The sequence below is a fragment of the Lycorma delicatula genome, chromosome 3 (genome assembly GCF_047948215.1).
Source record: "Lycorma delicatula isolate Av1 chromosome 3, ASM4794821v1, whole genome shotgun sequence".
Taxonomy (NCBI): Eukaryota; Metazoa; Arthropoda; class Insecta; order Hemiptera; family Fulgoridae; genus Lycorma; species Lycorma delicatula.
In genome coordinates this window covers 155,968,009-155,986,228 of record NC_134457.1, presented here as the reverse complement: position 1 = coordinate 155,986,228, position 18,220 = coordinate 155,968,009, and the positions used below count along the sequence as shown (strand labels likewise).

The 18,220-nt window shown below is 28.9% G+C and overlaps 1 protein-coding gene across 1 annotated transcript; it reads right to left on the bottom strand.

Moving 5' to 3' along the window:
• Positions 1-292: 292 nt before the first annotated feature.
• Positions 293-17,544, bottom strand: LOC142321005 (uncharacterized). Its single transcript, XM_075358997.1, has 4 exons — positions 17,453-17,544; positions 13,522-13,687; positions 7,883-8,101; positions 293-742 (listed from the first exon to the last, which is right to left on the bottom strand). Exons 2-4 carry the CDS (start codon positions 13,614-13,616, stop codon positions 496-498), a joined length of 561 nt encoding a protein of 186 aa, XP_075215112.1. The 5' UTR covers positions 13,617-13,687; positions 17,453-17,544; the 3' UTR covers positions 293-495.
• Between the last annotated feature and the right edge of the window lie 676 nt (positions 17,545-18,220).

The following is an 18,220-nucleotide window of genomic DNA, read 5'->3' as shown; positions in this document are numbered from 1 at the left end:
AAGTTAGGGCATTTGATGAATTGTAAATTTTGTGTAAAGCATTCTTGATGACATCATTATTACTATTCGGTGTATTAGGTATTAATTTTTCATTAAGCTATTTTCATAGCTTAAAATTGTACTACTATTAATTGAAGGTTATTCTTCAGTCTTTCATTCACTTTTAAACATTAAAAACATACTAAGCATTAATCTGTTTACTCCTCCTTAATGAACAAGAACCAATTTGTCTTTTTAAAACAGCAGCTAAATGTATGTAAAGAATGTAACTAAGCAAAAAACATTCACAGAATCCAAAATAAACATGTTTATTTTTTTACTCCTCTTTTATTCATTAAATTTTTATTAATTTTTTAAAATATAATCCAATAAAAAAATAAAATATGCTGATTACAAATCTCAAAACTTAAGTAAATTTAAAATCATCCACAGAAGTCATATTGATAAAACTACTTATCTCCAAAATAATAAAGCAACATTTTATAAACATTAAAATTAAGCAGTTCTAAATGATGTCAAAATTTCTTCCCACTCATTATTGCTTTTACACACAAGATCACTAAGTTCCACAATCTTATTTTCCATTTCATGAGCTTTATCCCGCATGGTTTGAACAGTATTCAACAAATTTTTAACTGATTCTTCTTTCTCTTTAACATACAATTCTAACGCCCTTTTCTGTTTTAATTTTACCAACATAAAGTGAGAACGAATATGTTCAGAAACATCTCCAGGAGGACGGCTGTAAACAAATAACTAATCTGAACTGCCAAATTAAACAAAACAAAAAGATTTATATAAAAATAAGAGAATCTACTTACCAACAACTGTGATTAATTATTATTACTATTAATTAACCAAGCACTTTCAGATTATTCCTCCATCATCAGAGATTATTAATTAATTATGAGTGTTATAGTTGTGCATATAAATTTTTATAAATAGGAAATAAAACGAAAATAAAAATTATGTTCATAGCAGTTGAATGTCAAATGTTAAATATGGCATGCGTTAAAAGAAAACGTCTTGTCACTAAGATGTTTTCAATTATTTTTTAAGAATCTTTTTTAAGGATCTTTTTTAAGAAAATTAAACTTTTTTTGGTTAAGAAAATTAAACCAAAACAAAAGTAATAATAATAAAATACTAAACATATAAGGGGAAAAGCTAATATCTGGTATGGATATCATATTTTCATTGATAATTAAAAACTGAAATTATGCTTCTCCATCAACTATTTTATATTCAATACTGCAGTCTTGACAAAAGAAGAAGGAAATTTTATTTTACATTTTAGAAACCCAAAATAAATATGACCATGTAAATATTGTATCAATATACTAAATAAACATTTGGTATAATGATAGTCATTTATACAGTGACCACACATAAAACAAAATTTCATTTAAATCTGATGTTGAGAACAATTATATATGGGTTTAATTGTCTAAAGACACTTTAATTGTTAAAAGAGATTTTCATGCAGTAAATGATTTGTAACTTGTTAAAGCAAATTCTTATAATTTTGGAGATGTGAAAATCATGAAAATAATCTTATATCAAATTTTTTTAGGCGCCATAATTATAGCAATTACTAAATTTATTTCTTATCATAAAATAAAAGTAGATGTCATTGGCATCAGACTGTGGTTGCTGGTGGGAATAAATAAGGCTGAAACAGCAAGAGCAAACTTAAAAGAGATCACGGTGTTTGCAATGATTTTAAAATAAAAGCTCTGACACTCACTAAATACAGAGATTACTGCAATTTATGACCTATTAACTCACTTATTCATTATACTATTTCGGGTGACTGAAATAAAATACACAGACACTCACAAATGAAGAGATACTCAAATGAAACAAATATGGCTTAAAGGTACATTTTAGTTGCTAAAAAACCTTAATTTATTTTTCCACTGTCATCATTTACAGCTAGACATTTCTCCTAACGGTGAACCAGTTATCAATCCGTCACTGAATGTTGGTGGCCTTTCCTTGATCCATGACCTCACTGCATTCATCAGTTCAGCATCCATGTTGAAATGAATACTCTTAGTTCCCCCTTTAATTGTGGAAGGAAGTGAAAAGCACATGGCATTAAATATGTTGAGTGTGGAGGGTGTGAATAGACTCAAATTCCAACTTCACAATAGCCTCAGCATTTCCACACAATCTGTATTGCTAAGCATTATCATGTTTGTAGAATTATCAGCTCTGCAGATTGACACACAACTCATAAATGCACACTACTGTTCACAGTTGACCCAGCTTCCAAACAGTTGACGTGTTTGGGATAGAGGATTTTTTCTTTCCAGAGGAATTTTTTTACTGTTATTCCACACTGCTATTTTTCTTCTGGGTCGGTCAGAATGATGCACCCAAGTTTTGTCTCCAGTCACAATACAGAAAAAAAATCATTTTCCTCATCACAATAACATTATTGTTAGTTCTTTTATGCGTTTGCGTGGCATCTACCATAAATCGATTTTTAGATGAGTTGACATAGCAGGCATATATTTTACTCCATAACAATGACAACAGACAAAATGATGGCATGTAAATGGAGTTTTGGAATATTAATAAGAGAATGAAATAAAAAATGGCAGCATTTGTTTCTTTGTGGCATTTTGTTCAACTCTTATGTTCCCGTGTGCATTACATTTCAGTTGCCCCTCATATAATTAGATATGGGAAAAATCATATTTTCATATTTCTGAACACAAAAAAAATTCTTTAATCATATAAGTATTAAGAAAAAATCATACAGTGCATGACCAGAATGGGAAAGATTATCAGAATGAGCAGATACCCAACTGGAATCAATCTGACAATCCACATAAGTACTTGAAAAGAAAAGAAAATTAGAATACACGAATGTATTGTCATTGAGTTTCAATGACAAATAAGTAATGGAAATAACATCCAAATAATCAAGATATCAGGTAATGTCAAAAAAAATACATATGTACTGTTTAAAATTATACATAAAGTAAAAGTAACAAAAGTGCTCGAAAGCACTTATGCTTTACTTAAAACAAATTTTTACACATCAAAAAAACAGTACAAAATTAGTAAGCACAAATTACTTTTTATCATAGCAATATAAAAACAGTTGTAATTTTTGTCAGTAAATCTGTGACTACTATTAGTCAATGTCGACAACTATAATGAATAAAATATCCTTTTTGGGTTTTATTTTTCAGTTCATAAGCCTAAATTTATTACTTATTGGTATATATGTAAAGTATACAAGGGTCATACTTTGGTACTCCTTCCATCATTACTTCTCCTGAACTGATTTTAGCATAAGAAATTAAATATCTTACATAAATTGAACAGCCTAAACACAATTAAAAACGTTTTATAACAAAGAAATAAAACAAAATTTCTAAATATCATTGAAATACAAACTAAATTTCATGTCTTAAAAAATATTCATTTCTCAATATAGAACTTGAACCAATTGCTTCAAAAAACAATCACTAATCATTTATTTGTATGGAGCAACCAAACCTTTACAGGACAAAAACAAAGCAACGCAAACTTACTTGTAGTCAACGTAGTAGGCAACATGAAATGATGTGTTAGGAAAGGTGTGGAAGAAAACTGGAAAAGTGTGTGTGGCTGCCAATTGATTTACAAAAAAAAAAACAACAAAGTAATACTAAGTTTATTAATAATAGAATGGTTGGCAACATTAAGATTTATTATTTTGGAAAATATTTCTAGTACCCTTAAATCTAATTCTGAATGTATTTTACCTTCATTAAAATTACACTAAAGATTTTGTATATCTCATATAACCCATAACTATCATTACAATAGAAATCTGCATGTATGCACTTTTATTTTTTGAGAACAAATTACAGAAACTATTGTCTGGTTCTCACCCAGACAATGGTTTTTTTTTTTAGACATTTATATGTATAATATAGTTCATTTGCATACTCTGTAACATTAAAATGTTATGATGTCATCTTTGTATATGTACATGTAGAATATCAAAGTTGATTTCAATGATGATGGATTTGTGGATTTATATCTGCAAGATTGTCAGCAAATGTTGACTGTATATTATTTTGAAAAGCTTTTACAGAGTTCACTGTGTCATTTAGGTAGATTTCATAAACAGCTACCTATTGTATTGGATACCATGATTCAACTTCCAGAAAATTATGACATCTTCACGTTTCACATCCCCCAGACCCCAAAACCACAATCGGCTCATATACATATATATAATTTCACTTTCTTGTGGACACGATAACTGCTGTAATTTTGTGCCAATCACTTTCAAATAGTTCCTCAAAAATAACTTGTTCCAAAAACTTGGCCGAGTTTGTTAACAGCCAAAATCAAACCATAGGGTTGGAAATGGAGTGGCTTTTTCAAAAAAACAAAATATCGCTATAACTTTCTTATTAAGTAAAATATCGAATTCATTTAAAGTTCCTACTATTCTTTGGATAAGGGCGTAAAACTTATGTAGAACTTACTTAAGGTTGGCCCCAACCATTGGCCCTGGGGATGGAAAAAATGGGGTTTTGAAAAAAATCATACCTCCCATAATAGGCACAGTATCGAATTGGTTTAAAGTGGCCGTTAGTCCTCTAAACATTACCTAATCATTTGTCTGAAACAATTTTTGATATGACCAACCTTACAGCAAAGGATGACCAAAATGTTGCTGGAATTGTAAAATGGGGCTTGTTGTATGCTAGACATATGAACTTTTTTTACATGCAACCATTCTCATCATACTGAGTAAATTTGAAGTTTTTCTTAACTTTAAGGTGGATTTCTTTTTTATCCCCTACTTCCACCGCCTTCCACCGTGCCTAAAGGCATCCGCCTTCCACCGTGCCTAAAGGGGATTTTACATTGAATACACTAACTACATAAACCAAGACTCAGAGTTAACAAATTTAACAGATTTGATAGAATTTGGTTTACTTGTAATTTATTTATTTTGGTTTATTTATGATTTTGTATACATTTATTTAAAGTTTTCTGTTCTTTTTTTCTATTTCAATTTCATTTTCGTAGCAAATGAGTAACATAAACAAATGAGAAGAATCATACTTCATAAACTTCATAAATGCAATTCATTTTGGTTATGGGATGTAGAGGTACATTACATTTCTGCAGAAATCCCCAATTAATATTAAAAAAAACTAATAGTGATTGCAAGACTTGCAATAACTGGTTTTGCTCTCCTAACATTCATAGTCATACAATATTATTGTCAATTTTTTTTTTGTTTACAAACATATTGACAAGAATTTGTTTTGTGTATGGAATTAAAATTCACAATAATATGGTTATAAATATTTCCTGACTACAACATGAATGGGAAATACTCATAATATTGCTTGCAATATGTATTTTTAATTGTCTGTCTAAATGAACCTTAAAGAGTAATTTTCATTAAACACTTAGATAATAAAAATTAAATTAGAAAATAAACTTGTAAAAAAATGTTAATACTTAGTGCCAAGTAAAAAACCTTCCCTGGGCACAGATATGTACCCAGATACACTTTCTGTTGTGTACAACAGAAAATGAAACATCACTTCCTGTTGTACACAAATTTTTACAAATGTTAACAGACTTCTTTGTTTATCCATTATTATAAACTAGGCTATCAATTAGTATTCTGCAATCACAAATGTATTGACACGCTATTAAATTATGTTAATTTCCTGTGTTTACATCTGAAATAGTTTCCTTCAACAAATCCTATTTATGAAAACATTTTAATGTTAAATAAAAAAAGATATTTTAATTTATTCTACACAGTGGAACTGGCACTAATGGATGCCTATAAGATTGAATAAATTAATATAAATTGTGATAAATATACAATAACTCAAATAGTATGCCATAATTTTCCATCTTACACAGATAAATAACAGAAATAGATCAACATACAGCAACATGTAAATTAATCTGAACACAAATCTTATTTAACTAAAAGAACTTTATTTAAAAAAATAATTATACCAGTACAATTTGTGAATATATTGTAAATAACAGTCCTCCTTTATTCATAATCACTTCACTTGCACAATTTGGCTTCGATTCAACAAGTGCACTACAGATTTTTTGATTTATTTATCATGAAACCATACTAATATTATTGCTTTAATGAGGTCAATTTTGTGGTAAAATTCATTTTTGAGAGTAGTTTTTTGACTACTGCCCAATGATTTTTAATTGGGTTTAAGACTGAGTAGTTGCCTGGCCACACGAGCATTCTTAATGTTGTTTTTTGGAAAATTTTCCTACTTTTTTGGTAGAAATTTTTTTTTTTGTAGTAGCATGCTGCCAAATCTTGTTGGAACACTCTGTTGCAATTCCCTGCGGGAATTTGTTTTGAAGTTGTCACAACCCTTTCCTTCAGAATCTTGAAATATACATTACTTTTCAACCTACCATCTACTGGAAGTAATGAACAAGGCCTTCACAAGTGAAACAACCCCCAATTAATTTTTTATGGGGAACTTTAACTAATTGTTAGTTATGAATCAATCAGTGATGTATTTATTTTCATCTGATGCCTTTTTAACATACACAACACTTTGCTCCTGAACATAAAAAGGTGATGTCAGAAAACAAAATTTGTCCAGTTTTCTTAATTACACAGCAGATAATTTGGATCAAGTCTTTTTTTCTCACTAATAACCAATTCTATATTGGGAATAGTTTTTCTTTTACGGCCACATCTGTCTTTCCTTTGAGATGAAAAGAAACCAGTTTCTTTAGACTGTTTTAGAATAGCATTCACTGTCCCTACTCCAACCCCACACTCAGAAGCTGTTTGTTATCATCATGTTAGTATGCTCAGAAAGAGAAACAATTCTTGAATGCTTTCTTGGAGTTATGTCCATTAATTTATATTCAAGACACAGAACAAAAAATATAAAAATAAGATTTTATAATAAAAAAATGAGTAAACCTTCACAAAATCCTATTTATAACATGAAAATTTCCAATTAACTAATTGTTCGCTTTTCTACTGTTACAAATATTAACTGATTGGAGTAATTTATTACAAACCCCAATTCAAGGAATTTGGAATCACAAAACTACTACCTGCTGTTCATAGTTGAAAGCAGTCTGTTGATGAAAATGACTTCATCCAGAAGTTGCAACTGTATTATAACAGGCTCAGGCGGCCTTAAACACGCTCAGTAGTAGGATTGTGTAGAATGTGGAAAAATCCAAATAAACGATAAACCATCCAGTCAGAAATAACATAGGAGGTTAAATTAAATATAACTTTCTAGCTTTGTAAATGTAAAAGTTTCTGGCATTCAAAATAAAAATAGCTATCAAATAGAGAAAAATTAAGTTTTGAAACACACTCAATATTTTACTTAAAATTAGTATATATTAATCCAATTTTAATTATTAACAAAAATTTATTATCACTATTTGTGCCATTAGAATTAAATTCATTTACCCATATGTGAAACATTACAGACTAATTCATCATGACTTGCAACAAGGAAAAGTTATATAAGCTGGAGGCACCTCAAGTTTAAGACTATATTTTGATATATCATCAGTAGAGTTAAGTGATAGATGTACCAACAATAATTATATATGTACGAGGTTTCATTCCAGAGATTTTAACTCCGTCATTCAAATCTGTCTAATACATGTCAAGCTCCTTTTTGTTAGATATTATTTTTCCTCAGCCTCTTTTAAAAAGTATCTTTTTACAAAAAAAAATGTACAAAACTTCTTCACAGAGTTAACACATCTTCAAATTCTACACGGCAATACAGAACAGTGAAATCAACGGATAAACAACATTATGCTCAAAGAAATATTTTTATACAATACTTCAAAATGAGAATAAATAATAACATACCAAGCATTAATTTTAGTTCCATTATCAGCATTGGATTTAATAATTTCATCCAATTCACAAAATTTATCATCAAGATTGTCTTCTTCAACTGCCTCTTTAAATTCATTCATACAACTGTCAATAATTTTTATTTTTAATAATGAATACAGTTTATTAATCCTTTTTTGTTTCTGTTTTAATGATTCAATTTTTTGAATTTTTTCACGGAACTCTTCTATGCTAAAATCATAAAAATCAATAAATACAAGGAAGTTACTATAATAGAATTGTCAGCACTAATGGACCATCTTATGAGCACCTTATAAAAAAAAAATAATAATTACAGAACACAACCTTCATTGCTTCCTTCTTAAATTATGATTGAACTTCAAATAAGCAATTCTGAAGTAAATACTAAAGTATTAGAATAAAAACAATTTTAAAATATAGAACACACTAAATTTACTTTAAAGATGAATAAAAAATAATAATCATAAGAAACTGAACTGGACATTAAATTAATGGAAGATGTTATATTGTAGAACCCTGCACTAAATCACAGGGAAGAAGAAGAAAGGAAAAACAGAACTGAAAAATGGCTGCCAAATCCTAAGATTTTGAAAATGTCTAATTGTTGGGGCCCAAAAAGCACATGTAGGACAGGTGGCAAAAATCTGAAATGTTTGCAGTAGTAAGTAAATTTATTTGTTATTCAAAGAGGTTGAAAAGTAATGAAGCCACCAAAACCGCTAAAAAGTGATCCTTCTAACTGTGAACAATGTATCAAAAAAATTCACAGCATGTATTTTTTCAGATAGTAATGTAGGCCTACTATACAAAATATTTTGTTTAATAAGGTAAAAACACTGTTACCACAAGTTAAACAATTTTTTTATTTTTCTGATGGCTCCTCAGCCCAATATAAAAATAAAGAAAATTTCATAAATTTGTAGTACCATCAAAAAGATTTTGAAACCGCAGCTGAATGGCATTTTTTTACCTCATATGAAAAAGAACCATGTGATGGTATTGGTGGACTGTAAAAAGGACTAACTAACGCAAGCCTTCAAAGGACAGTCAATAATAAAATTGTCACACCTTCTGAAATGTACAATTATTGCCTAGGCAATATTAAAAATATAACATTTATTTTCTGCTCTAATAAAGATGTTATGTGTTCTAATAAGGATGAAGAATTCTCAGTTCTTGTTATCAGGTAATCACAACAGTCCCAGAAACAAGAACCTTTCACAGTTATGTTCCAACAAGTCAGAAACGTATTTTGAAAGTTCGGGTGACCTCTGAATCAGAAACATTTACATTAGTATTGGTACACAAGGACATTAGTGTTTCTGATTGCTTTACAGGTTTACCGAGGCAAAAATGTAAAAATTATGCGTTGCATATACAATGGCAAGCGGTGGTTAGGCAAAGTCATTGAAGTCAAAATACATGAAAATGAAGAGCAATATCGAATACACCACTTTTTCCATCCACAGGGTCCTAGTACTTCATTCAAGAAATCATGGAGGGATAATCAAACATAGGTTCAACTGGAAAATATTTTAAAGATTCTCATGCCTTGGAAGAGGACAACATTACACCAAAGATGAATGAGGAGTTATGTTCTACTCAATAAAAAAAAATGACAGGTGCACTAAGTTATGTTAGTTAAGTTTGTTATCAAAAAGTGCAAGATTTATTTATAACTTCCATTAGTAGGAGTAAAATAAGATAAAAGTGAATTGAACAACTTGTTATTGTGTTTGAATTGTTTTGTAATTATTATTTATCATTCTGTAAATGGCTATTTATTAATTATCAATTTATTCATTCTAATGAGTTTAGTTGTAATTTTTATAATGAGAAAAAAATACATAACATCAGTATTTTTGGATACGTTGCTTATAATTAGAAGGAACTGTGTTTTTAGCAGTTTTGTTGGCTTCATTAATTATCAACCCTTTTGAGTAACACAACAAATTTTATACGATTTTGAAGTACATAACCAAGTATATGGTTTTGTAGTACTGCTGCAAACATTTCAGATTTTAGCCACCTGCCCCATATGGTTTTTAGGCACCAAAAATTAGGACATTTTCAAAATCTTAGGATTTGGGAGTCATTTTTTTAATGAAGGACACTGTAACATTTCAATTTTTAGTATTACTAGTACCTAAGTTGAACGTTTTTCTAACGTATAATATGCTCTTGATTCTCAAATGTGAATATTTTTGGACTTTCATTATTTTATGAAAAATATCTAAGCATAACCATTCTAGGTACTGTTTAAGTAGAAAAGCTTTCTTTCTTTCACTACCAAAAGCTAATGGATCCAAAGTATATATTACTGGGTAATGAAGGTATATGTAGCGACTTTCTTTGTTGCCAGTGACATAATTCTGAAGCGCAGAAAACTTTACTCAAATTTCCACATCCAGACATTGAAAACAATAAATTTATTATGAGTCTACTCACAATTTCAGTAACACAATGACTAGAAATATTTCTCTTTCACTAAATCTGAATCAATTAAGAGTCCGATTCTTTTTCTCCCCTTTCATAAATATATATATATATATATATAAGCTGCAATAGATACATTTTCTTCTAGTTGATTCATATCACAAATGAAAGCTGCACAAAAAACATCACATTATAACTGTCCTACGTGTAAACTGAAATGTTTGAAGTGATCCAAAGTATATAACAGTACAGGTATTCAAGTACTCTGTGGACTATATATTCATATAATTTAAAAGTAAATCCACCTTAAATGAATTGTTATATAGTTCTTTTTTTGGGTAAGGAGTAGGAAGCTTTGAGTTTATCTGAGACCCAATTCAGTAGTTAGGAAAACCAAATCCCTGAATTATTTCCCTGGCAGCCCTCCACCTGGCACCAAGAATGAACTGGCTCTTTAGATCCTGGCTTCCTCATTATTGAAAAGCTCGCAGTCATATCTTCACCTACATAACACTGGTACCGAAAGTTTTGTTCCAGAGCAAGCACAAGTGGTTTCAATGTATTTTTCCCCTTGAATTCAAAAATGTTAACAGAATTTTTCTAATACCCTTAGTTTTCAAGTTACACCCAATTCAGTGTTATATAGGTTATGGAATGGTATTATGTAATGGTGTTACACATTTATAATAAATAAATCAATAAAAAAATTGTATTGATTAAGCATTTAAAAATGATTAGTTTGTTATGAAAGTTTTGAAATGGCTAGAACAATACAATTAGTTATAACTGCTGTATGATGCAATTCTAAAAAGAGTCAGAAGATGGCTTTTTACAGACTTAAGTCATCATTGTTTGTCAAAGTGATGTCACAAGTACCATCTGTTTATTATAATGTCAGAGTTACTGGTTCAAGCTACAGCTAGTCTGTATTCAGTGTTCACTCTGCTGACATCTGTACATCTTGTCATGTGTATTTGCTGATATAATACAGTGCAGTGTAAACACTTCTCAGTTATGATGTATTCTAAATTTACATTTCATCTTTGGAATTCAAGATACTTACTGAATATTTTTTGTATTTTGCATATTGTGTGATTTTGCAAAATGCCTAGAAATGATGTAAACTCCCAAACTGCTTTTGTTACATTTGTGGTGAGGTAATATTTAAATTTCAGAAATGTAGTTTTACTCCTCTCATCAAAAACTTTTATGATCTTTATTTAGGCTGCAAATTTGGTGACCAAGACAAACAGGGGCCCCTCACATTTGTTGTACTACTTGTGTAGAACAACCACATTTACTAGCACAAGGAGACCTCAATGATCTTCTACCAGATCTGAATTTATCAAAAAAAGAGGCAGAACTTTTAGGCTCGTGATTAAAAGGTTGGAACCTCCTCCACCACAATTTTTTTTGTTTTTGAAGATGGACTTGTTTTTTGTAAATATTTTCCCTGAATCATTTGGTAATGAGTACAAAACAGTTGTGACATTTGTTTATTGTTCGTCTAAAGCTAGTCTGAAAGCTGTGCTTCTGCATATTGGGAATGAGTTTCCAGCAGTGCCACTAGCTTACGCTACAGAAAAAACTTACGTGAACATAAAACTTCTGCTAGATAAAATAAAGTATAAAGAATTTCAGTGGAATATCTGTGGTGACTTCAAAGTAATTGCTCTGTTGCTACATCTTCAACTTGGTTTCACTAATTGCTGTTGTTTTCTTTGCATGTGGGACAACAGAAACTGAAAAACTATTATGTACAAAAGGGTGGCTAAACCGAACAGCATAAACTTCATAAAAGAGTAACGTTGTTCATGCACCACTTGTTGACTGAATAAAAGTTTATTTACCTCCTCCATGGAAAACTTTGTGAACGCAATGGATCAAAGCGGGCTTGAATTCGCTTACTTAAAAAATAAGTTTCCAAAGATCAGTGAAGCAAAACTCAAAGAAGGAATTTTTGTAGGACCTCAAATTAGAGATCTATTTAAACATGACAACTTAGATAAATCCGAAAATTACAAAGAAATAGTGAATGATCTTTTAAAATCTAATAAAATCATGGGATGCACAACATGTCACTGAAGATTCACTTCTTAGACTTGGATTTCTTCCCACCAAATCTACAGGTACCAGGGTAAGTGGGGTCCAAGCATGCTAGCTGACTATTGTTGGACCCTAAAGACAATATTGTACAAAATCAAACATTGGTACTTTTTAGGTACGATTACATTATACTAAGAATGCATTTTAAACACATAATGTTGTAAAATTAAAATAGTTGTCTCTAAAAATCCTTATGTGGAAGACTAATTCTGAAACCATATTTGAATTCAGCACAAAAAATGTTACTAGATTCACCCATTTTCACTTCTGGGATAAAACATAAATCAAATCAGTGTAATCTATAATAGGGAAAAATAGAAAAAAAAAATGTTTGATTTAGACAGAATCTACAGGATCTATCATAATGGGTGGATTGCAGTGGTTTATAAACTTATCCAGGGCCAGGATTATGCAAATGTGCTTTTAGTGGATTTTTATTCTGTACTTCACACAGCTTTATTTATTTTTTAATTTGTTTTGTCATAATACTTTTGATATATTTGTAATGTTTCATCATTAATCAAACTGATTTATTTGTAATTTTTAATCATTAATCAAATTATACAACCAATATAAGGTATGCATGTATATTGCACTTTAATTCAAGTCAAATGATTTCTTTCAACTAATGCCTTCAGTATGAAAATGAACATGATAAATTAATTTTGTAGAAAGAAATTAATTTAGTGATGTGAAGAGACAAATGTTCCTAAATAGTATCTTCTAACTAAACACAAGGAACAAGCCTCAAATCATTGTAATGTTTCAGTGAATGAAATTAAATGAATCTTGAATATAGAATGTAGATGTTTGATGAAATACCATCAACAAAAGTGAAAAATAATTACTCCAAAGAACTCAAACATATGAAAAGTATAAAGAAAATAAGGTAATATAAAAATAAATAAAATAATTTTTTTAAAACTCCCATTTTAGAAAACATATTAATAAGGGTGAATGCAGCTCACATAATCTTCTTTCATTCATCAATATACAAAAATGGAATATAAAAATACATTGTTATAGCCTGAATGAAAAATTACAATCAGTTACAAAATTAATTTTCCTCAAGATTAAAGTTGACTTACGTTACAGCATCAGTAATCTTTTCTAGGGTTCTTTCAACAGCTACCATAAGTAATCTAATTTGGTTGGATTTATACTGCGACAAATCAGTTGACATAATAGAAGCTGTTAAATTCAACAGTTGAAAAAGTATTTAATCCTCAGTAATTCTTTGGGGGAAAATATAATCTGCAATTAACAAAAAAAAAAAACATGATATACATACATAAAAGATTATATACACACGGTATTCTACATATAAAAAAAGATGTATCTAAACAGTTCCGACACCTTTGATCTTCTCAGAAACTAATTTGGCACTTATCACATACACTGACCACCTCTTTAAGCATTACTTTTTCTTCCTATAATAGATTTTTTCCAAAATATTTATTCAATTCCAACTTAATTTTGTTTTGGATAAAAGAATTTTTTACATGTAATTTTTGAAAATTTTGATAACTATAAAATGTTGATTCAAGTTTTAAAATGGGAATTGAGTAAGAATTTTTAAATAAAAATTTAAGAATGGAATACTTCAAAACTTTAATCTTCCCAAAGAAAAGATGACAGTTACATTCCTGCGGTTGGATCACTTTTGATTTAAAATATTTACTGAAAAATATCATTAAGCCACAGCATTCCCAAGATACCCATCAAAGTATATTATAAAAACACCAAACTGTGAAAATGTCCTACAAAATACTGTTTGGAAAGACAATTTACGAGTAAAACATAAATATAAAATACTTTATTTATTCTATAATCATACAAATTATTTTTCTTCAATTACCATTAACATCATTATTGAAATCAGGCGGGCAGAAAGTGCAGCCAACAGGAAGGAACTTAGAATTTATATAAAAGTAAATAATATATGATCTTATAAGTTAAAAAAACACTTCAAAATCTGAGCCAGCTGTCAGAGATCTGTCAGCAGTCATGAAATCTCTCCTTTTTTGTCAGCAAAATCCTTAATTCAAGTAGCAACTTTGGTTTTGGGTTTAAGGTGGTATTTGATATTTTTAATGTTCTACACATGCATGTGCACAAACAAAATTATATTCTAAATGAAAAAACAATTCAAATTCAACCTAATTATATTACATGCCTTACAGACCTAACTCAAAAATAACATTTTTTAAATCTGGTCCAGTCATTAAAAATATCTTTTTTAAATAATCATACAGTAATACTGAATGTTAGCCATGTTTCTCAATAGTTGTTATTAAATTAAATACAGTTAAACTTCACTTTAAAACTTATAACAGTACATCCAAAGTAATTTTTCATATAGGTAATTAAAAAAATAAACAAAATCTGACGAATTTTAAAAAGAGATGAATCCAGGAAATTTTCAGTATGAAATACATTACAGTAACCCAAATTGAAATAATAATTCCAAATTTATCACAAGTAACAGCGTATTACAATTCACCAAGGTCCAATGAAGAATAGGTCCAATTGAATTTAAATGAAAAAAAAACTTTTACAACATATTAAAAATATGATTAAACTCTTTAGAAAAATTAATTTGACTTTTTTTAAACCATAATGTACATCACTGTATTGGATTTTTTTTGCCATTACAAAGCATGTAGATCCAACTACAGAATTAAAAAAAAATAAATACCAAGCGTTGCAAAATCATGACAATAAAACAGGTAAACCTCATCTTATCTGAGATGATATAGATAAAAATTGTTAAGTAAAAAAAGTTCAGCATGTTGCATTGTTGAATATTGAATTTAGAAGAAAAATTTAATTAGATAACAGCGGAAAACTGACTTTATTGTTATAATTTATAAAACCAATTCAGGACAATTATAGTTCAAGATATGCACGATAAAAACTAATTTTTTTAAAAAATTAAACGTATTAATAGGGTGACAATGAATTAAACCATCCATTACAAAAAGAATAAGAAATATATTGTAATAGTAATATGAAAGGTAACAAAGTAAATAATAAATTAACTTTTTTATTATTTCAATACTACAGAAATAAAATTTTAACCCATTCTTTACTCAATCATTAATACCATCATTCTCTCAAATCAAACTTCATTCTGACTCCTACATTCCATTTCCCTTAATCAATTAATAAAATTATAATAGCATTTATAACAAATGAACTTATCTTCTTGGACACAGTTATATTAACAGGACACACATAACAAAAAAAAAAAAACATGATACAAAATATCCCATTCTAGCAGCCATGATTGAGCACAGACCAATTTGCAGTCACCACATGCAGTTTTAAAACATAATTCAAAATTGATTGAAATCACCAACAAACAAGCAAATAAAATTAAAAACTTATCTAGTATAAAAAAATTACCAAGTCATACAAAATTTCGAACACTTTTTGGAAAGGTCTATATCACACTTTTAAAAGTAAAAAAAAATACACTGTAAAACAAAACAACCCAAAAGTGAACAAATTAAACTGAATAACTACACATTTATAAAAAAAAAAACGGGATCTTTTCTGTTAGGTGGCAGCATTTGAGTTCCTGTTGGGAATAGTGTAAACATGCCTCAGTATAAGCTGAAATTACATTATTGTTGCTGGCAACAAATAAGTGACTGGCCCACTGGTCAATGCCAGATTATTGTCAAAGCAATAATTCAGTATTCAATTTATTACAATTTTATTGCTTACTTTAATTTGTTTAAATTATTTTTTATTTTACAATTTGGTATTTTTAACTTTATTTAATAATAAAAATGCACTATACAATGATAATCAATGTATACTATACAAAAATAAACATACATAAAAAAAGTTTAAAAAAAAACAAAATGAGGAAATAATATTGTAGGCCTATAATACAAAACAATCATGCAGAAATAATACAAAATATGAAGGATAATCAATTCAGACAGCATAAAAGTGCCAATAAGTTGAAGAATTTTTTCAAATAAATAATTTCATTTCATGTCCATTAGCACATAAGTGTAGATTGTAAAGAACTCCTTTGTTTTGTAAGAATTAAATAGCTGTTTTGTTATTGTGAATTTGACCTGTCAATTGCTGTACATTAATTTTAGCAAATAAAAATTGTTTTATATGAAAATAAAATAATGAACAAAAGCTTTAAAACACATGAATGATTTCTGTGGAATGGAATATTGTAAATAAATTAATTACCACCGCCTCTGTGGAGGAAATGATATGCCATGCAGCTATGATGTCATTCCATCCCACACCAAGGCTCATTTACACTATTCCTAACAAAATGGAAATGCTGCCACTTAAAGGAAAATATCCAAAACATGATAGAGGCACTACACATAAAAGCAGTATCAACTTTTTTGCAAATTTCCTCATAGTAACTTACAAAAACATTAATAAAGTAAATTTTACACATCCCACATATAGACAAAACTTAACATATCTTAACCACATGAAATTTACAAACCCACAAAATTTTAAAAATCAACACATTAAAAGAAACAACACATATAAAGTAAGATAAGTATATCGTTTGATAACAAACTAAGTACTTTCTAATCTTTTTAAGAACACCATTAAGAGCGCTACCAAAAACTCCAGTGAGGAAGGCAATGATAATTAGCTTCTAAAGGACCTTGTAAGAAATAATTTTGTAATTCAAAAGTGGGTACTTGGTAATTTTTGATAATTTAAAATTGTTTTGCTAATCTCATATAAGGCTAATATAATGGAACATCTGAGACTTTGATGATAGTAAGTTGCATGAATGTGCATATACAAACTTAAAAAAAAAATGTAGGCCTATAATAGAACTTTACAATTTTAATAGATATATTTTCTAAATATTATAAATTTAGTTATTAGAACAAAACGTGATTTATTTTAATAGTTAAAAAATTTGAATGTGCTGATAGACTAGAAGTTTTACAAATGAATCTAAAAAAGGGCAGATTTTTACAACATAGACGTATTTAATAAACTGTATATACTCACTTCTGAATGCAGAAATAATTAATTACGATTTATCTCCAAAGAATAGATACCATAACCAAAAATATAATTCTGGCGCGAAATATTGCCAATTCTCCACTCCAGTAGGAGCAACATAAAAATATAATGTATATAAAACTCGAATAACATTAAAAACAACTAGAAATTATATATCTTACTTTAGTGGCTAAATAATGAGGTACCTATTGTTTTAGATTTTAATTTATATTCTTCGATAATTTTACATGTGAGCAGTTATACTTTGCATTTCGAAATGAATTCAATATTTTATAGCTAAACCGTATGTATAAAAATCAAATCAATATTTCAATTTTTATTCGAAAATATGTATGTATCGCTTTTGTTAATTTACCTAATTCAGTACCTATCGAGTTTCTAAGGGAAAGAAGTTGAATTTTATCAAATCAAACGAGTGAAGTGTTTTCAGTGGCTACATTATATTATTATTTTCTTCAAAGCCTAGATTTTTCACTAATTTACAGCCATCAAACATTAAATCAGTAATAGATTATGGTTCAAATGAAAATACTGTGCCTATGTAAGTCAAGTTCTAAATACGACAGATTCCTTGTTTTTTGTGAAGGATTCAAGTTATAGGTGTTGGCTCTTGATTTCTCGTTATTTGCATTTTACCGTCGCGTTAATAATCTTTCCCCAATCCCGAACGTGGGGACACCGCTTGTTGCCAGTGTAGATAAATTTCAAGTATTTATAATCAGTAAGATGTACCAGAAAAAATACATTACACAA

What these genes read in the sequence shown, in the direction of transcription:
- LOC142321005 (XM_075358997.1), bottom strand. Translation starts at nt 13,616, where the DNA reads ATGTCAACTGATTTGTCGCAGTATAAATCCAACCAAATTAGATTACTT. An exon ending in AAGATTACTGATGCTGTAAC is followed by an intron (nt 8,102 to 13,521) that starts GTAAGTCAACTT and finishes TTATGATTTTAG; the next exon opens with CATAGAAGAGTTCCGTGAAA. An exon ending in GGAACTAAAATTAATGCTTG is followed by an intron (nt 743 to 7,882) that starts GTATGTTATTAT and finishes ATTTGTTTACAG; the next exon opens with CCGTCCTCCTGGAGATGTTT.